This window comes from Podarcis bocagei (assembly GCF_964188305.1).
Source record: "Podarcis bocagei genome assembly, chromosome: 14".
In the NCBI taxonomy this organism is placed as follows: domain Eukaryota; kingdom Metazoa; phylum Chordata; class Lepidosauria; order Squamata; family Lacertidae; genus Podarcis; species Podarcis bocagei.
This window is the reverse complement of record NC_138139.1, coordinates 15,086,835-15,105,772: the sequence shown is the minus strand read 5'-3', so window position 1 is coordinate 15,105,772 and position 18,938 is coordinate 15,086,835. Positions and strand designations below refer to the sequence as shown.

At 44.1% G+C, this 18,938-nt stretch overlaps 1 protein-coding gene across 2 annotated transcripts in view; it reads left to right on the top strand.

The window, feature by feature from the left end:
• SLC27A2 (solute carrier family 27 member 2) overlaps positions 1–18,938 on the top strand; it is a 40,953-nt gene that overhangs the window by 12,574 nt on the left and 9,441 nt on the right. The window contains exons 5-10 of one of the 2 annotated variants that reach the window (XR_014002003.1): positions 6,881–7,075; positions 7,701–7,791; positions 9,095–9,293; positions 10,662–10,759; positions 14,105–14,235; positions 16,566–16,890. Coding sequence is in view for 1 of the 2 variants with exons in the window: in XM_081170029.1 (XP_081026155.1) it covers positions 6,881–7,075; positions 7,701–7,791; positions 9,095–9,293; positions 10,662–10,759; positions 14,105–14,235; positions 16,566–16,742 (891 nt within the window). In the remaining variant the exon portion in view is untranslated. Of the gene's footprint in view, positions 1–6,880; positions 7,076–7,700; positions 7,792–9,094; positions 9,294–10,661; positions 10,760–14,104; positions 14,236–16,565; positions 17,715–18,938 lie in introns of those variants that run through there. The other variant, XM_081170029.1, reaches the window with a different exon arrangement.

Here is an 18,938-nt window from a genome sequence, read left to right as displayed (position 1 = left end):
ATTATTATTATTATTATTAGAGCCAAAGGCAAAAGTGGGCAGAGCAATGAAAGTGAATTTCCCCTTTGTATGGTAGGCTGGTTGCCACATGCTCTCATTGTTAAATTGTGGGTGAACATATCAGACGACACAGTGATTCTTCAAACAGCTCTTGTTTATTCACAGGCCAGAACAGAACTGAACTGAAGGGTTCAGTCAGCCTGCTTATATAGAGCTCCAGTACAACGTAACTGTAACAACTTTCTGTAACTATCCAATCACTGAACATCACTTTCGATCCCTTATTTTCATATGTGGACCTGAACTATCTACAGTATCCCCCTGCTGGCCCAGGGTGAGAACTTCAGTACATAACACTCATGCACCCCGCTCCTTCCATCCAGACCACAAGAGACATTATCAGAGGTCTTGGGCACATTCTAGCCAGACAAAAGCACTTGAGGAGGGAGTGAAGCAGGGCCTATTTGGGTTGTGACCTGGGAAAAGTCCCAAAGGCCAGAGAGGCAAGGAGGGATGCATTCAAGTTCCCGGACCTGAGGTTTCCCCCTCCTGCTCCGACCTGAATCTAATTCCATCGGCTATACATGTCAGCCCATCAGAAGCTTCAGAAACCTTCTGTTCTACTGCTTGCCTGCAGCTACAAAAACAAAAGGTTTGTCAGGCTACAGTCCATAGCTGGTAGGCTACACTTGGCTTGGATCACAAGTTATGCAAGCTGGAGGTAAATTAAGGTACCGTGGACTTTGTACATCAGAAACTTAAACGATTCTAAGAAATTTAATTTTTAGTTTCTCAGCTGCCCTTTGCACTGTAGGAGGGACTGGAATCCACCAGGAATGTTCTGCATCAGAATACCTGCTGGTGCAATGCCAATTGAAGTACCTCCAGCAACCCCACTCTGCGTTGTCCATTGCAAGTGGTGGGAGGTGGAGTTTATTGATTATGGCAGACTAAATTGTCTTCTGTATCTGGGTTGTCTTTCAGGACCTTAAAGCTCTGCAGCTCTGAATACAGGTACAAGAAAAGAAAGGCACAAGAAAATTTGTGGCTTAAATGGCTGCATTTGGTTGCAATCAACTTTCGGCTCAATAAGCAGAGATATGCATGAGCCTAAAACACGAGCTGAACACTTTATTTATTTAATCTTCCTTAGGGGCGTAGCTAATTGAACACCAGGTTTTCCAGTTAATACGCAATTAAACTGAAGAGTGGGAAGTTTACACCTGCCTCAGTCTGTTTGGCTGCAAACCAAACAGAAATAAATGGCTCCAGCAATCCTTTGGGATATCAAAGGAGCAGTCTTTAGAGCCCGGTTCAGGAAGCAAGACCTAGTGTCATGTGACTCTAAGTATAGAGACACACGAATCTCACTGGAAGAAATGTTAAGGGGTCTGTTCCAAAAGGAAAGAGAGCTAAAGTTGGGGGGTTAACTAACGGGTGCTAACTGAAAACTGAGTTCCTCTACCTATCTCTATCTTAAGACAGGTTCCTGTATTTGCTTGCAGTTAATATGTTTTGCGTAAGGGACGCGGGTGGCGCTGTGGGTTAAACCACAGAGCCTAGGACTTGCCGATCAGAAGGTCGACGGTTCGAATCCCCGTGACGGGGTGAGCACCCGTTGCTTGGTCCCTGCTCCTGCCAACCTAGCAGTTCGAAAGCACCTCAAAGTGCAAGTAGATAAATAGGTACCGCTCCAGCGGGAAGGTAAACGGGGTGCTGCTCTGGTTCGCCAGAAGCGGATTAGTCATGCTGGCCACATGACACGGAAGCTGTATGCCGGCTCCCTCGGCCAATAAAGCGAGATGAGCGCCGCAACCCCAGAGTCGGTCACGACTGGACCTAATGGTCAGGGGTCCTTTTACCTTGACCTAATCTGTTTTGCAGTGTGAATGTAGTGGTTGAGCAAGGATTTTCAGTTGTGTCTGGAAGAACACTCTGCACATTTCCACCAACAGAAAACTCTCCCGTGAAGAGTTACAAAAACCAGCTGACTTTTATGGCAGCCATTTTAAGAATTTAATTAAGCTCTCAGCAGCAGCAGCAGCAGCATAGACTGTTGTCAAAGTTGGCATGCTCAGTTACCTGATCCAAGGAAATCACTTCAAAGCTGGGAATAAAGCCCACAGATGTATATTTGTGATAATGAGGGTGTAATACAAAACAAGGTGGCTTTTAGCAATGCGATTTGCTTTTCCTGCGGGTGTTATAAAACTCTTTAGCAGTACAGATCATTAAAGGGGAACCACGGAGCTTAATTTCCATGACGGAAACAGGAGGAGCGAGAACTGTTGGGGTTTTTTTACATAAATATAAAGATCACAATGTTAGGCAACACACACACAAAAGTTATTTTTTCGATTGTCATCTTGTGTTTCCATCCAAAGGAGCCCAGGGAGGCAAACTGTTAAAACAATACAATTTTAAAACATTTTTTGTTTAAACAACGATGACAACCACGTACCCTCACAACGGATGATTTCAGAATTGCCAGAAATATTATCATTTAGCCACTGAATGCTAAGGTGAAACAGTAATGTTGTGCCTAAATGTTAAGAATGAAGGGATCAGATACACATCACCAGGCAAGGCATTCCCTAAATTCGGGGTCTCTACCGAGAAGGCTCCGTCATGGGTTCGGCTGCACTCAGTAACAGCGTTTTCTCATGTCCCACTCTCCCTGTTTACAGGTGCATTGGTTTTTTATTTTATATTTAAAGGAATTTTATTAACTGAGACAAAATATATGTGGGACACCAAAAAATCACAATCCTTTCAGAGTTACATATATTTGAAATGTTAACTGGAAAAAAATAAACAAATATCAGTACATTGTAAGTGGTTCATAACCAGGCTTTTTTAAAAAGCGCATTATTTTTGTGGCACGGTTCCTTTTGGATTTGATCATAGCTCAGATCTAGCCTTTACCGCCTTCATTTTGCATCATCTCCTTTACTCAGGGGGAAAGGGATGAATGGAAAACAGAGGGACGGACGGCAGGTTAATAATAGCTCACCCCTAGAGAAGCTTTTTAAGCGGAAAAATTAATCTCAGGACTCCCATGGTCAAAAAAGCAAGAGCGGGGGGGGGGGGGGAAATACATGGAAGGACCAAAGCTAGCCATTGTGGTGTCATGTGGATAGAACATAAGAAGAACACGCTGGATCAGGCCAAAGACCATCTGGTCCAGCATCCTGTTCTCATAGTAAATTGAAATTGAAATAAATATGAAATACAGTGGTACCTTGAGTTACAGACGCATCAGGTTACAGACTCCACTAACCCAGAAATAGTACCTCAGGTTAGGAACTTTGCTTCAGGATGAGAACAGAAATTGCGCAGTTGCGGCAGCAGGAGGCCCCATTAGCTAAAGTGGTACCTCAGGCTAAGAACAGTTTCAGGTTAAGAACAGACCTCCAGAACGAATTAAGTTCTTAACCCGAGGTACCACTGTATTTTATTGTCACTTGTACAACTTGTATGCAGTGAGATTACACGAGCACCCCCCCCCCCACTCAGCTCTCAGGTCTTAATTCCTCTTGTTTACTGAAGCACACCCACCAAACCCTAAAGTCAGTTGCCCTGTTATTATCTTTTCATTCAGCAGCCTAACAGCCCACGGATAAAAGCAGTTCTTTACCCTGTTGGTGTGACTAATCCTGCTTCTATATCTTCTGCCCAAGGGCAGGAGATCAAGAAAGTGGCGGCCAGGGTGTGAATCATCCCTGAGAATTTTCCTCACTCTCCTGAGGCAACATTCTTCCGCGATGTCATCCAGCGGATTCACGGGACAGCCCATAATATCTTGTGCTGTATTCACCGCCCCCTGTAGGCCCTTCCTATCAGTTGATGTCAAACCAGCGTACCACACCGTGATGCAGTATGAAAGGACACTTTCTATTGTGGACCGGTAGGAGATCATCAAATGTTGATTGACATCGTTCTTTCGCAATACTCTGAGGAGATGGAGTCTCTGTTGGGCTTTCTTAACCACCTGGGTTGTATTGAATTTCCAAGTAAGGTCTTCACTGAGATAAACTCCTAGGAATTTAAAGGAAGAGACTCTCTCCACACAGCCCTGCCCGATGTACAGCAGGGCTAGTTCTCCTCTCTTCCTCCGAAAGTCCAACACCATCTCCATGTCTTGCTAATCTAGTAGCCAACTAGATTCGTGTGGGGAAAACTCTTGAGCAGGATTTGAACACAAGAGCCCACTCCCCTCCTCTGTCTTCCAGTAGCTGTCATTCAGAAGCATCACTGCCCCCAACCTTGTGTCCTAGAGCAGGGGTCTGCAACCTTTAAGACTAAAAGAGCCACTTGGACCCGTTTCCGAAGAAAAAACAACTGGGACCGCAAAACCATTGTGACATTTAAAACAAATATATCTCCGGAGCCGCGATCTGACAGCGGGCGGGAAGGCGACGTCGGGACGGTGCGTGACTAACGCATGCACCGCCCCCATGCGACATCACAGCCAGTACAGCGCCCGCCACAGTGGGGAGTGTCGGGGCGCACAATGCGCCTCCTCCCCTCGCTAGTATCCGCCCCGGAGCCGTGGCAAAGGTGTAAAAGAGCCACATGCGGCTCCGGAGCCGCGGGTTGCAGACCCCTGTCCTAGAGTGTCCTTTTCATCTTTTCAATTTGTATACCGTCTTTCTATCTTACAATACTCAAGGCGGTTTACAAGCTGAAGAAAGAAAAAATGTACATCTTATAACAATCTAATGCAGTACAGAAATGTGACAATAAAACAAAATTTTAAAATAAGCAACCCACATCAAAAAAGTAACATTCAACAATCATTAGAACAGTATAAAATAATAAAGTCAACATATAAAAGTTAAACAGAAATCCACTCAACAGTTCCAATAAATAATTTCTAAACTATAATCAATAAAACAATGGCAAGCCACAGTACAGTAGTACCTCGGGTTAAGTACTTAATTCGTTCTCGAGCTCCGTTCTTAACCTGAAACTGTTCTTAACCTGAAGCACCACTTTAGCTAATAGGGCCTCCTGCCGCTGCTGCCACGCTGCGTGATTTCTGTTCTCATCCTGAAGCAAAGTTCTTAACCCGAGGTACTATTTCTGGGTTAGCGGAGTCTGTAACCTGAAGCGTATGTAACCCGAGGTAAAGGTAAAGGGTAAAGGGACCCCTGACCATTAGGTCCAGTCGTGACCGACTCTGGGGTTGCGGCTTTATTGGCCGAGGGAGCCGGCGTTTGTCCGCAGACAGCTTCCAGGTCATGTAAAGGTAAAGGTAAAGGTACCCCTGCCCGAACGGGCCAGTCTTGACAGACTCTGGGGTTTGTGCGCCCATCTCACATCTGTTGGCCGGGGGCCAGCGCTGTCCGGAGACACTTCCGGGTCACGTGGCCAGCGTGACAAAGCTGCATCTGGCGAGCCAGCGCAGCACACGGAACGCCGTTTACCTTCCCGCTGGTAAGCGGTACCTATTTATCTACTTGCACCCAGGGGTGCTTTCGAACTGCTAGGTTGGCAGGCGCTGGGACCGAGCAGCGGGAGCGCACCCCGCCGCGGGGATTCGAACCGCCGACCTTTCGATCGGCAAGCCCTAGGCGCTGAGGCTTTAGCCCACAGCGCCACCCGCGCAAACCTCTGCAGGACAGCGGGGTGCCTTCATCCCGCTGTCCTGCAGAAGCTAGCAAGGCTGTTCCCAAGCCAGAACAGCGAGACGGAGGGCTCCATCTCGCTGCTCTAGCTTGGGGACGGCTGTGCGCAAACCTCTGCAGGGCAGCGGGGCGCTGCGCTCCAAAGGCTTCAGGGATCTTTGAGGCTGGCGGTGGGGGAAAGCAGCGCTTCCCCCCACCGCCAGCCCCACAAGCTCTGGTGAATGTACCTTGAACGCACCTTGTTTTAGAGGGGGAGAACAAGAAAAAAAATTTTTTCCCTGTTCTCCCCCTCCTATGGTCTGGTGCGTCCAATGGAGCAAAAAATACGGTATGTAGAAACTTGCCTGTTGTACAACAGGATGCCATAGCTTGGTGGTAGAGCAACTGCCTTGCATATAGAAGCTCCTTAGTTCTATCCCCAGCATGTCCAAGTTAGGGCTGGGAGAGACCCCACCCCCCTGAGTGCACTTGCCAGTCAGTGTAGACAGCCCTGAGCTAGATGGACCTATGCTCAGACTCAGTATAAGGCACAGTAAAGATTTGCATTGGTTTCTCTGCCCACTTTTGCCCCTGGGAACGGGCACCATTGGTTTTGATAAGACAATTCTAACTTTTGATGTACGTTTCCGAGCACAATTCCCAGTGTTGGTGCTGACCTTGAAAGCCCTAAACGACCTCGGCCCAGTATACCTGAAGGAGCGTCTCCACCCCATCACTCAGCCAGGACACTGAGGTCCAGCTCCAAGGGCCTTCTGTTGGTTCCCTCCCTGCAAGGAGTGGGGTTACAGGGAACCACGCAAAGGGGCTTCTTGATAGTGGCGCCCGCCCTGTGGAACGTCCTCCCATCAGATGTCAAGGAAATAAACAACTATTTGATTTTTAGAAGACATCTGAAGACAGCCCTGTTTAGGGAAGTTTTTAATGTTTGATGTTTTATTGTGTTTTTAATATTCTGTTTGGAGCCACCCAGAGTGGCAGGGGAAACCCAGCCAGATGGATGGGGTATAAACAATATATTATTATTATTATTATTATTATTATTATTATTATTATTATTATTATTATTATTATTATTCCAATCCTTTATAAGGCAGCTCCCTGTGCTTCTCATAGAAGCCTCCACCTTCTGCTGGCGATTGTGGATTACTTTTTGCATGTATAAAATACTGCAATATTTTCTGGCTTGCTCATTCTCTACTGAACACTGTTAATGCCCTTTTGGTATCATGAGTTCTTCCTTTTATTTCCAGAAAGACAACGATCGCAACCATAGGGTAAGAATTGCCTTGGGTAATGGCTTAAGGGCTGACGTTTGGAGGGAATTCATCCGGAGGTTTGGAAACATACGCATTTTTGAGTTTTACGCAGCCACGGAAGGCAATGTAGGCTTTGTGAACTATACTGGGAAAATCGGAGCCGTGGGAAGATTAAATTATTTGCATAAGGTAAGTGAAAATGTGTTTCAGTGGTCCCTCTTTACCAAGATTAGACATGATACTTCAGATTGAATATGTATATAAAACAATATTTACAAAGATTGTTTAATTTTGAAGATACAGCAACGTCGTCAGAAGCTCACACTAACAGAATCCATGCATCATGATCTGAACCTCTGTATTAATACAGGTGGGGTTCCCTTCCAGGCCCGTGTGTTTTTGCGAAATCACATAAAATGGGGAGCACCCTGGAGAGTCCTAGTGACTCGCAAGGAGACCTACCTCAGATCCCAAAGAGGACCTCTTCAGGCTCCAGGGGGGATCTCCTCGCAAGCCGGAGGGGCAGTGGGGCTTTGTTGAGCTGCTTAGCCTCACCGCCTAACAGCTGATGTTCAAGGTAGCGCAGCAGCCGTCGCTGCTTCCAAGTGCACCAGCTGAAGAAGTCCACGGCACTTCCATGCATGTATATGATGCTTAAAGTGTTCTCTTTTTTTATATAAACAGTATTGGGGGTCTGTATGAAGAAAAATGCAATGTATATGTAAATGTGATGTATATGAGACCTCCGGGTATAGGGCAGTATATAAATTTGATTAATAATAATAATCATTATCATCATCACCATTTTCATTAGAAAATAATGCGCTATGACCTGATTAAATATGATGTAGAGAAAGATGAACCTTTCCGAAATGAAGACGGCTACTGTATAAAAGTTCCTAAAGGTACATATGTTTTACTTCTTTATTTGCCGGTAAAATTCAGTGCTGCTGTTTCTTTGAGCTGCCATTTTAGTAGGCCTTGTTTGCACATCATTTTGAAGTGCGGAAAACAATAGGCCTTTTAAAGGTTGCTGGACTGCAGCTCCCATCATCCCTGAACCCTGGCCATGCTCACTGTAGCTGATGGGAATTGCAGTCTAGCAACATCTGGAAGGCCACAAATTCCCTACTTGTGAACGAAACAACTCCATCTGTGAAACATTATCCCCAAGGAAACATGCCTGACACCGTCACTAAGACCTTTATATTCACTCAAATATTTTGTAATTAAGAGAGCCTTCCTCTACGGTGGTGTTTATATGGGGTGGCTAGGACTTGTCAATATTACATTATTAGATGAGCATTTTGGGTATTTTGTATGATACATTGTTTTAAATTTGTGGGTTTTGATTGGTTTTGTCTGTTTTATTTTATCTCATTAATTTAATAATAATAATAATAATAATAATAATAATAATAATAATAATAATAATAATAATAATAATTTATTTATACCCCGCCCATCTGGCTGGGTCCCCCCAGCCACTCTGGGCAGCTTCCAAGAAAATACTAAAATACAATATCCTATTAAACATTAAAAGCTTCCCTAAACAGGGCTGCCTTTAGATGTCTTCTAAAAGTTTGGTAGTTATTTTTCTCTTTGACATCTGGTGGGAGGGTGTTCCACAGGGTGGGTGTCACTACCAAGAAGGCCCTCTGCCTGGTTCCCTGTAACCTCACTTCTCGCAGGGAGGGAACCGCCAGAAGGCCCTTGGAGCTGGACCTCAGTGTCCGGGCAGAACGATGGAGGTGGAGACACTCCTTCAGGTATACTGGACCGAAGCTGTTTAGGGCTTTAAAGGTCAGCACCAACACTTTGAATTGTGCTCCAAAACGTACTGTGAGCCAATGTAGGTCTTTCAAGACCGGTGTTATATGGTCTCGGCGGCCGCTCCCAGTCACCAGTCTAGCTGCCACATTCTGGATTAATTGTAGTTTCTGGGTCACCTTCAAAGGTAGCCCCACATAGAGCGCATTGCAGTAGTCCAAGCGAGAGATAATTTATTTTTTAAAGCAACTAACAAATGTAATAATAGATGGATTGATACATAGGTTGTACCCAGCCCATCTGATTGGCTTGTCCCAGCCATTCTGGGCGGCTTCCAACAGAACATAACAAAACAGAGTGAAACATCAGGCCTTAAAAACTTCCCAGTATGGGGCTGCCTTTTTATACTTGCCTGTTGTTGTTTTTTGTTCCCTACAGGTGAAGTGGGACTGTTAGTTTGTAAAATAACACGGTTTGCACCATTTAGTGGATATGTGGGAGCCAAGAGCCAGACTGAAAAGAAAAAGCTCAGAGATGTGTTCCAGAAAGGGGATTTATATTTCAACAGTGGTGATCTTTTAATGATTGACCATAACAACTTCATTTATTTCCATGACCGAGTTGGAGACACATTCCGGTTTGTTGGCTTTTTATGTATATTTATGACCTTTAAAAGGTGAAAGCAAATAATTGTGGGTTCTTAATGTATGCAGCAAGGGACACGGGTGGCGCTGTGGGTTAAACCACAGAGCCTAGGACTTGCCGAGCTCCTGTTGCTCAGTCCCTGCTCCTGCCAACCTAGCAGTTCGAAAGCATGTCAAAGTGCAAGTAGATAAATAGGTACCGCTCCGGCAGAAAGGTAAACAGTGTTTCCGTGTGCTGCTCTGGTTCGCCAGAAGCGGCTTAGTCATGCTTAGTACGCCGGCTCCCTTGGCCAATAAAGCGAGATGAGCGCCACAACCCCAGAGTTGGCCACGACTGGACCTAATGGTCAGGAGTCCCTTTACCTTTTAATGTATGCAGCTCATCAGAAAGATGATGTGCAGCAGAGAATTTGGGTGATCATGTCACTATGCAGTGCAGGTTGGGGGACAAACACACACCTCTCTCTCTCTCTCTCTCTCTCTCTCTCTCTCTCACACACACACACACACACACCCTCTTTTGTTGACCTCTTACTGAATATGTGAGCTTACAATGAAAAATATTCTGTCGGAAATGGGTAGCACCAACATGCAAGTCATCACTTAGTGATGCCAATAGTCAGCAGATGAATGTGTGGACTTATTCCAAGTCAGTCCACATACTGACTTGCAGAAATGGCAACATGAAATGGCCTTGAAGAGGGGGTTCCGTATTATTGTGTCGGGGCTGGAGCCACGAAAGCTGAACCCGGAAAACATTTCCATGGATGCCCTATGTGGTAGCTAGTCAGAAGTTCAGTTTGGGGCATCTTCCAGAGGTTTATATGGTCTCAGGCTCTGAACTAGCCCCACCCACCCAGGGTGGCCATTAGGCCCTGTGGTCTAAACCACTGAGCCTCTTGGGTTTGCTGATCAGAAGGTCGGCGGTTTGAATCCCCGTGACGGGGTGAGCTCCCGTTGCTCGGTCCCAGCTCCTGCCAACCTAGCAATTCGAAAGCAAGTGCAAGTAAATAAATAGGTACCACTCCGGCGGGAAGGTAAACAGCGTTTCCGTGCACTGCTCTGGTTCGCCAGAAGCGGCTTAGTCCTGCTGGGCACATGACCCGGAAGCTGTACGCCGGCTCCCTTGGCCAATTAAGCGATATGAGCACCACAACCCCAGAGTCGTCTGCGACTGGACCTAATGGTCAGGGGTCCCTTTACCCTTTACCTATATTACTTGCAGGTTAGTTACTTAATTTGTATGGCTACATCTCTGCAAAGGAAAGTGGCGCAAGTGTCCATTATTTTGCAATGTTACTTGCTCTGAGTTTGTTTGCTTTAATGGGATTTTCTCCCCTGCTGCCCCCCCCCCATCTCAGATGGAAAGGAGAAAACGTTGCTACAACTGAAGTTGCAGATATTCTGGGACTGATCAACTTTATTCAGGAGGCAAATGTATATGGCGTGCCCATTCCAGGTATAGTATGGATGCTCTAGTGTCAAAGGTGATAGTTTTGTGTCTTCTTGAAAAGAGAGAGAAAAATGGCCTTCTTTCCATCATTGTGGCTGCTACACTCCCTTAACACTCATCCTAAGTGATCAGAAGATCTCTGTCCCACCTTCTGTATTTTCCTCATAACACATTTGAATTTTTTGTAACCATGATTGCAGAGTAATGTATCAACATTAAAAAAAGATAGCAGCAGAGAAGGGAGTCATTAACTTTCTAGACAAAACCAAATACTGTTTTTCAGCATTTGTAAACACATTTTGAGTTGCAGAGGAGAGAAGTTGGATTAGGATGAATGCAATCAATTTTTAAATATTGGGAAGTCCGTGACAGAAGTGGATATTTTGTATGAACCGAAATATTAACTTACAGTGGTACCTTGGTTTAAGAACAGCTTAGTTTATGAACAACTTGGATTAAGAATGCTGCAAAACCCAGAAGGAGGTGTTTTGGTTTGTGAACTTTGCCTTGGAATAAGAACATGTTTTGCTTCCTGTTGAGTGTGTTCCATTTGTAAATTGAGTCCCCCGCTGCTATGGGAAAGCACGCCTTGGTTTAAGAACGCTTTAGTTTAAGAACGGACTTCCAGAATGGATTAAGTTTGTAAACCAAGGTACCACTGGATACATGTCTACTCAAACATAAAGCCACACTAAGTTCTATAGGACTAAGTGCAAAGGATTGCAGCCTTATTTTACTATATGCTTTTCTTTTCTCTAAAAGAATAAAAGACAGATCAGCGACAAGTTCTATTTATACAATTATGCACATTCTTTAAAAAAAATATGTATTTATTTATATACCCTTTATATGCTGAAATGGCATCTAACCAGTTTACAATTATAAAATCAATAAAATTGTAATTACAAATCATAAGATCAATGCAAATTAAAATACACAATAACAATTCCATTGGGGCATTGAAACACCCCCAGTTAAATAGAAATGAATGCAATGAATACGAAATTTAAAAATACAATTATTATCATGATTAATAATAATAATAGTAATAATAATATCCTGCCCAACAGAATATTAAAAACACGATAAAACATCAAACATTAAAAACAATAAAACAAACCATTACAAAGCACAACAATCAGAAGAATTAAAGTGATTAAATGTGCTATGTTTTCAGTAAACGGCTTTTTTAAAAAAGAAAAAGGAAAAATAGCAAACAATAGGAGTCTTTTGCCGGGTGCTCCATTTCTGCCACCGACATTTAGAGCTTGATTACCAAGTGTGCTTCAAGCTGCTTTCCTTTGTTTTCACCTACCTCTGTTGAAGAGGTAAACACCTAATTGCCATGGGAAAGATTTCGCCAACAAGAGAACTGAATAATAGTCCAGAGTTCCTTATCCTCTCCTCAGATTATGTTACAGCAGATGAAGGAAATATAGCTCAGCTCCCCTTGGGCCTAAAAAACCAAATAGAAGACTGAAATGCCTAATTGCAAACTGGTCTTGCAGCAAGGGGGAGAGTAGCAAGTCGTGGTAACCCTTCACATTTTTTTATTATCCTTAGGCTAAACCTTTTCACCCCTTTTAAATAGATCCTATATATTTGCCACCTGACGTAAGTTCACAGGGACAGAATCTCTCCTAAACACTTAAGCCCATCTGGCAGATTCAGGTGTGAGCACCAAATATTCTATCCCAAACCACAAATCCTTTGAGTAAACAGTATTCAATGCCAGGTGTTCCTTTCCAAGTGACAAAAAGCACAGATTAGCTCAGAAGAAAGTATGCAACCATGTTCTCACAGCCCTGGCTAGGGGCTCCTGTGTCAATAACATTCAAGGTCATAGACCTTAGAAGCCCTGGGAGGAGGCTGGTTCCATCAAGACGATTCCAGCCCCTTCCCCTTAGGTTGTGGCTTTAAAAACTGTAGTCCTTTCACCTATGTGTACAAGGAAGCTGTCTCATCCCACACATAGCATGACTACAGTGTCAAACAGCCGTGGTTCAGCTGAAACCTCCAGGTAGCCAAAGCAGTTACCTAACTGGAGAGATGGGCCTGATAATTTGGCTGTTTTTAGTTCACGCTCTTGATGTAGGGCAGCAGTAGACTTCAGGCAGCTATGGTCCTCTTCTCCAACTCATTTGGATTTGCACAGAAAAGGTCTGAGGGTTAAGTTGTTGTTGTTGTTGTTGTTGTTGTTGTTGTTGTTGTTGTTGTTGTTGTTGTTGTTGTTACCCTGCCTATCTGGCTGGGTTTCCCCAGCCACTCTGGACGGCTCCCAACAGAATATTAAAAGCACGATAAAACATCAAAACGTTAAAAGCGTCCCTAAACAAGGCTGCCTTCAGGTGCCTTCTAAAAGTCAGATTCAGTGGTACCTCAGGTTACAGACGCTTAAGGTTACAGACTCCGCTAACCCAGAAATAGTACCTCGGGTTAAGAACTTTGCTTCAGGATGAGAACAGAAATCGTGCTCCGACGGTGCGGCGGCAGCGGGAGGCCCCATTAGCTAAAGTGGTGCTTCAGGTTAAGAACAGTATCAGGTTAAGAACGGACCTCTGGAACGAATTAAGTACTTAACCCAACTACTACTGTAGTTGTTTATTTCCTTGGCATCTGATGGGAGGGCGTTCCACAGGGTGGGCGCCACTACCAAGAAGGCCCTCTGCCTGGTTCCCTGCAACCTCACTTCTCGCAGTGAGGGAACTTTCAGGAGGCCCTCGGAGCTGGACCTCAGTGTCCGGGCAGAACGATGGGGGTGGAGACGCTACTTCAGGTATACTGAGGTAGTCAAGTATACCTTGACTACTTGACAATTTGTCAAGACAGTCTGTTTTTTATTATTTACACTGTTTGAAAAATTTTCTAGTAAGCTGTATCAGGAACTTCTTGAGATGCGGTTTAGAAACACAAGCAACAGATATAATGGGATAAACTGATTTTAATAAATGATTACAGAATATTTGTTACTTAAGAGAAGTGCTGAAGCCTCAAAGAGATAGAGGGAAGTCAACTAATATAGCAGGGATTCAAACTAGTTTTTCCGGAACTGTAAAGAAAGAAAGAAAATAAGGATTACAAATGTATTTCTTTCTGAGACCTGGTGTATAGAATATTCAAATTACTGTTTGTGCCCTTTGAACAATTTAGTGTACTTGACTAATTCTTTTTTGTTTTATATTATCTACCTTTTAATTTCTTTTTCTTCTTCTTTTTCCATTTTTGTATTTTTCCTTTTGATTTTTGAATATTTGGATGTAATGTTTAATTTATGCTTTCTTTGTAATTTTTAAAATGCAATAGAGATTTAAAAAGAAAAAAGAAACGCAAGCACCAATGATTGCTTTGCAGGTCACGAGGGCAGGATAGGCATGGCATCCATACGCCTAACAGACGGCTGTGAATTTGATGGGGGACAACTCTACAAACACGTCGTAGACTACCTGCCTGCTTATGCAAGGCCTTGTTTTGTGAGGATCCAGGTAAGTCTGCCTTACTAAGGACCATTTTCACCATGGAACAGGTTCTAGTATTAGTGGAAGTTACGGTAGGAATCTGCACATCTATGATTCTACCGCTCCTGTAATAAGATAGATTACAGCATTCAGGCTTTTTTTTTTTTAGAGAAAAGGCAAGCAAGAGTCAACAGGATGTTGTTGTTGTTTAGTCGTTTAGTCGTGTCCGACTCTTCGTGACCCCATGGACCAGAGCACGCCAGGCACTCCTGTCTTCCACTGCCTCCCGCAGTTTGGTCAAACTCATGCTGGTAGCTTCAAGAACACCATCCAACCATCTCATTCTCTGTCGTCCCCTTCTCCTTGTGCCCTCAATCTTTCCCAGCATCAGGGTCTTTTCCAGGGAGTCTTCTCTTCTCATGAGGTGGCCACAGTATTGGCACCTCAGCTTCACAATCTGTCCTTCCAGTGAGCACTCAGGGCTGATTTCCTTAAGAATGGATAGGTTTGATCTTCTTGCAGTCCATGGGACTCTCAAGAGTCTCTTCCAGCACCATAATTCAAAAGCATCAATTCTTCGGCGATCAGCCTTCTTGATGGTCCAGCTCTCACTTCCATACATCACTACTGGGAAAACCATAGCTTTAACTATACGGACCTTTGTTGGCAAGGTGATGTCTCTGCTTTTTAAGATGCTGTCTAGGTTTGTCATTGCTTTCCTCCCAAGAAGCAGGCGTCTTTAGAAAGGTATAAAATGATGCATAAAATGGAGAAAAAGGCCAGAGAAATGTTTTTCTCCCTATGCATCATAACTCTCGAATTCTAAACATTGGAAGAGGACGGACAAAAGAACATACTTTTTAACACAGTGCGTTTGAAATTGCTCCCACAAGGGGCGGTGATGGCCAGCAGCTTGGATGGCTTTAAAAGAGGAGCTCAGTCAGTAGAACCTGAGACTCTTGATCTCGTGGGTTCGAGTCCTATGTTGGGCAAAAAGATTCCTGCCTGCCAGGGGGTTGGACTCAATGACCCTCATGGTCCCTTCAAATTCTACAATTCTGTGGTTCTAAATTCATGAAGAATAATGTTACCAGTGGCAACTAGCCCTGATGGATGTGTTCTATGTCCACAGTCAGAGGCTGTATGACTCTGAATCCTGGACGCCACAGGAGGAGAGGGTGCTTTTTCTTTGGGCATAGTTGATTAAGGATACTTAATCCAGAGAGGTGCATGCTCTAGTTATCCCCTGCTTGGACTACTGCAATGTGCTCTACATGGGGCTACCTTTGAAGGTGACCCGGAAACTGCAATTAACCCAGAATGCAGCAGCTAGACTGGTGACTGGGGGCGGCCGCCAGGACCACATAACACCGGTCCTGAGAGATCTGCATTGGCTCCCAGTACGTTTCCGAGCACAATTCAAAGTGTTGGTGCTGACCTTTAAAGCCCTAGACAGCCTCGGTTCTGTATACCTGAAGGAGCATCTCCACCCCCATTGTTCTGCCCGGACACTGAAGTCCAGCGCCGAGGGCCTTCTGGCGGTTCCCTCATTGCGAGAAGTGAGGTTACAGGGAACCAGACAGAGGGCCTTCTCGGTAGTGGCGCCCGCCCTGTGGAACACCCTCCCTTCAGATGTGAAGGAAATAAGCAGCTATCTTCTTTTTAAAAGACATCTGAAGGCAGCCCTGTTTAGGGAAGTTTTTAATATTTAATGCTGTATTGTTTTTAACACTTGATTGGAAGCCGCCCAGAGTGGCTGGGGAAACTCAGCCAGATGGGCGGGGTATAAATAAATTATTATTATTATTATTATTATTATTATTATTATTATTATTATTATTAGGAATTGTAGCTCTGTGAGGGGGAAACTACAATTCCCAGGATTCTCTGTGGGAAGGAATGTGCTTTAAATATGTGTGGGGTGTGCTTTGAATGTACAGTGCGATTCCGTCCTTAGTCTCAGAATCCTAGGTGTGTAACTTGAAACCCAACAGAGATGGACTCGACTTTAACCTACACCTTGGAGCTGAACCTAAAAGCTGACTTCATAGCTACACCAGCCAGACTAATGTTTATACTTCCTTTTTTATTTTTTGGCAAACTTTGTACTTTTCCTTTCCCCCCACTTCCTCATATTTTGTGTAACATCTTGCCTGATAAAGAGTTCTTGAGAGCTCAGACACTTGTCATTATTTTTGGCATTTTTGTTGATTCCAGTAAAGATATCGCCCAACTGATAATATTAAGGCTACAATCCTGTTTACCTGAGAGTAAGCCCCTCTGAATACTGTGCCGTACACTTGCGTAAACATGCATAGGATTGCACTGTAATTTTGCCTTTTCCCTTGTCGTTGCAGGATGCCATTGAGGTCACCGGAACATTCAAACACCGGAAGGTGCAGTTAGCCCAAGAAGGATTTGACCCAGCAGCTATCAAAGACACCCTGTATTTCTTGAATGACAAAGAAAAGACATACTTACCGCTAACGGAAGACATTTATAATTCAATATGTAGCAACCAACTGAAACTATAATGCACCCAAAGCGGCTCGTTGGTGGTGTTTGTAAAAGCAAGAATCAGTTTTTATATAATGTTAGAAAGTTACCAAAATTGATTTGAAAGTGATTGTGTCTTTGTATCTAGAATCTAGTGGGTGGTTCCCTGGACCAGATGGCTGCGAGGTCTCCTGCTCTTGATGGGGTTACACTTCTCCTGAAGTGTAGCTTGAGGGTGTTCCTGGATCATTTGTTGTCGCTTGAGGCTCAGGTGGCCTCAGTGGCCCAGAGTGCCTTCCCTCATCTTTGGCTGCTGAACCAGCTACGCCCCTATCTGGACAGGGATAGCCTAACTACTGTTGTCTATGCTCTGGTAACTTCAAGGCTAGATTACTGCAATGCGTTATACGTAAGGCTGCCTCTGAAGACCATTCGGAAACTTCAGCTAGTGCAGCATTCAGCGGGGAGGTTGCTCACCAGAGCAAGACACTTTGTGCATATTACACTGATCCTGGTCTGACTGCACTGGCTACCAATTAGTGTCCGGTCCCAATTCAAAGTGCTGGTTTTGACCTATAAAGCCTTAAACGGCTCAGGACCGCAATACCTCAAGGACCGCCTCTTTTCATATGAACCTACCCGTACCCTGAGATCACCTTCTGAGGCCCTTCTTCATGTGCCGCCTCCTTGAGAGGTGCAGAGGGTGGCAACGCAAGAACAGGGCCTTCTCTGCAGTGGCTCCCCGTCTGTGGAATGCTCTCCCCAGGGAAGTTTGCCTGGCACCTTCATTTTATACCTTTAGGCACCAGGCAAAGATGTTCCTTTTAAACCAGGCCTTTGGTTGACCTGATTGACATCCTATACCCTTTAAAATGTAGCTTGGGAGGGGGGGCATGTTATTTTGTTATTCTTATTTTGATTTTATATATTGTGATCTTTTTTGTGAACCCCCCTGAGATCTGTGAGTATAGGGCGGTATATTAATTCAAATAAATAAATAAAATTTTAAATGCCATTACATTCTTTGTTTAACAGATATTTTAGTGGTGATGGTGAAGTTGTTTTACAACTCTGCCTTCACAGTTCTGGGCAGTATGCTCCCGAATGCCAGTTAATGGGAATCACAAGGCGAGAGAGTCCTGCTGCACTCAGATCCCATTTGTGGGTTTCTTATAAGTATCTGTGAGAACAGGATCCTGGGCTAGAGAGGACCTGATGTTCTCCTTTCCTGTCATAGGATTTCCTGTATTCTTGTTTTACATACACATTCCTTTTACGATACGATACGATATCTTTATTGTCATTGTCCCATACAGAACAATGAAATTGGAAAATCTACATAAGACATTCAGAAACCCCTAAAAACTATAAAACTCCATTTTAAAATACAATATACTCCTATAGAGACTCCTTATACTGTGTTTAAAACCAGAATTGCATTTGGGTAGAAACTGTTTCTCAGGCGGCTAGTCCTAGTCTTTATCACCCTGTACCTTCTTCCAGAAGGCAGAAGCTGAAAGAGATCATTTCTGGGGTGCACGCTATCCTGCACTATCTCTGCAGCTTTCTTATGGCACCTGGCAGCATAGATTTGACCTAAGGTGGGAAAAGTGCACCCAATTATTCTCTCTGCAGTCTTTACAACCCTGGACAGCATTGTTTTTTCCCTGGCCGTGCAGCTCCCAAACCACACACACAGACCATAAGTTAATACCCTCTCCACAGTACAATGGTAAAATGCCATCAACAGGTCCTTTGAGAGATTGTTTTTTCGGAGGATTCTCAAAAAATATAACCTCTGCTGTGCTCTCTTCATCAGGTCTTTGCTGTTTTCTAAATTTAGCACTAAAATCTGCATGATCTGCATATGAGTTCCTGCCATGTGGCTTATTGAGTCCTGAATGAACGTCTCCATTATCACTGGAAACCAAAATGGTCCTGGAGGAAGTGAATTAACCTTCAGACCACCTTGACCTATTCAACCCTTTTCTAGATTGCCCAATCATTGGGACAATGTCCCCACATTTCAGGATATCCTTGTTCTATAAAGTAGCTGCGCCTAACTCAGCAGCGATGTACTAACATGTGTAAAATATTTGTTCCACAAATTACCATTTTGCAAAACAGATCCCACGAGTTTCAAGTATAACTTATTTCTGGCTGTTGGTTTGTGGTGTTTTTCCAACAGAAAGAAGAACATGGTTTCCTTGACAGCATCTCTTGTTGCAACATTT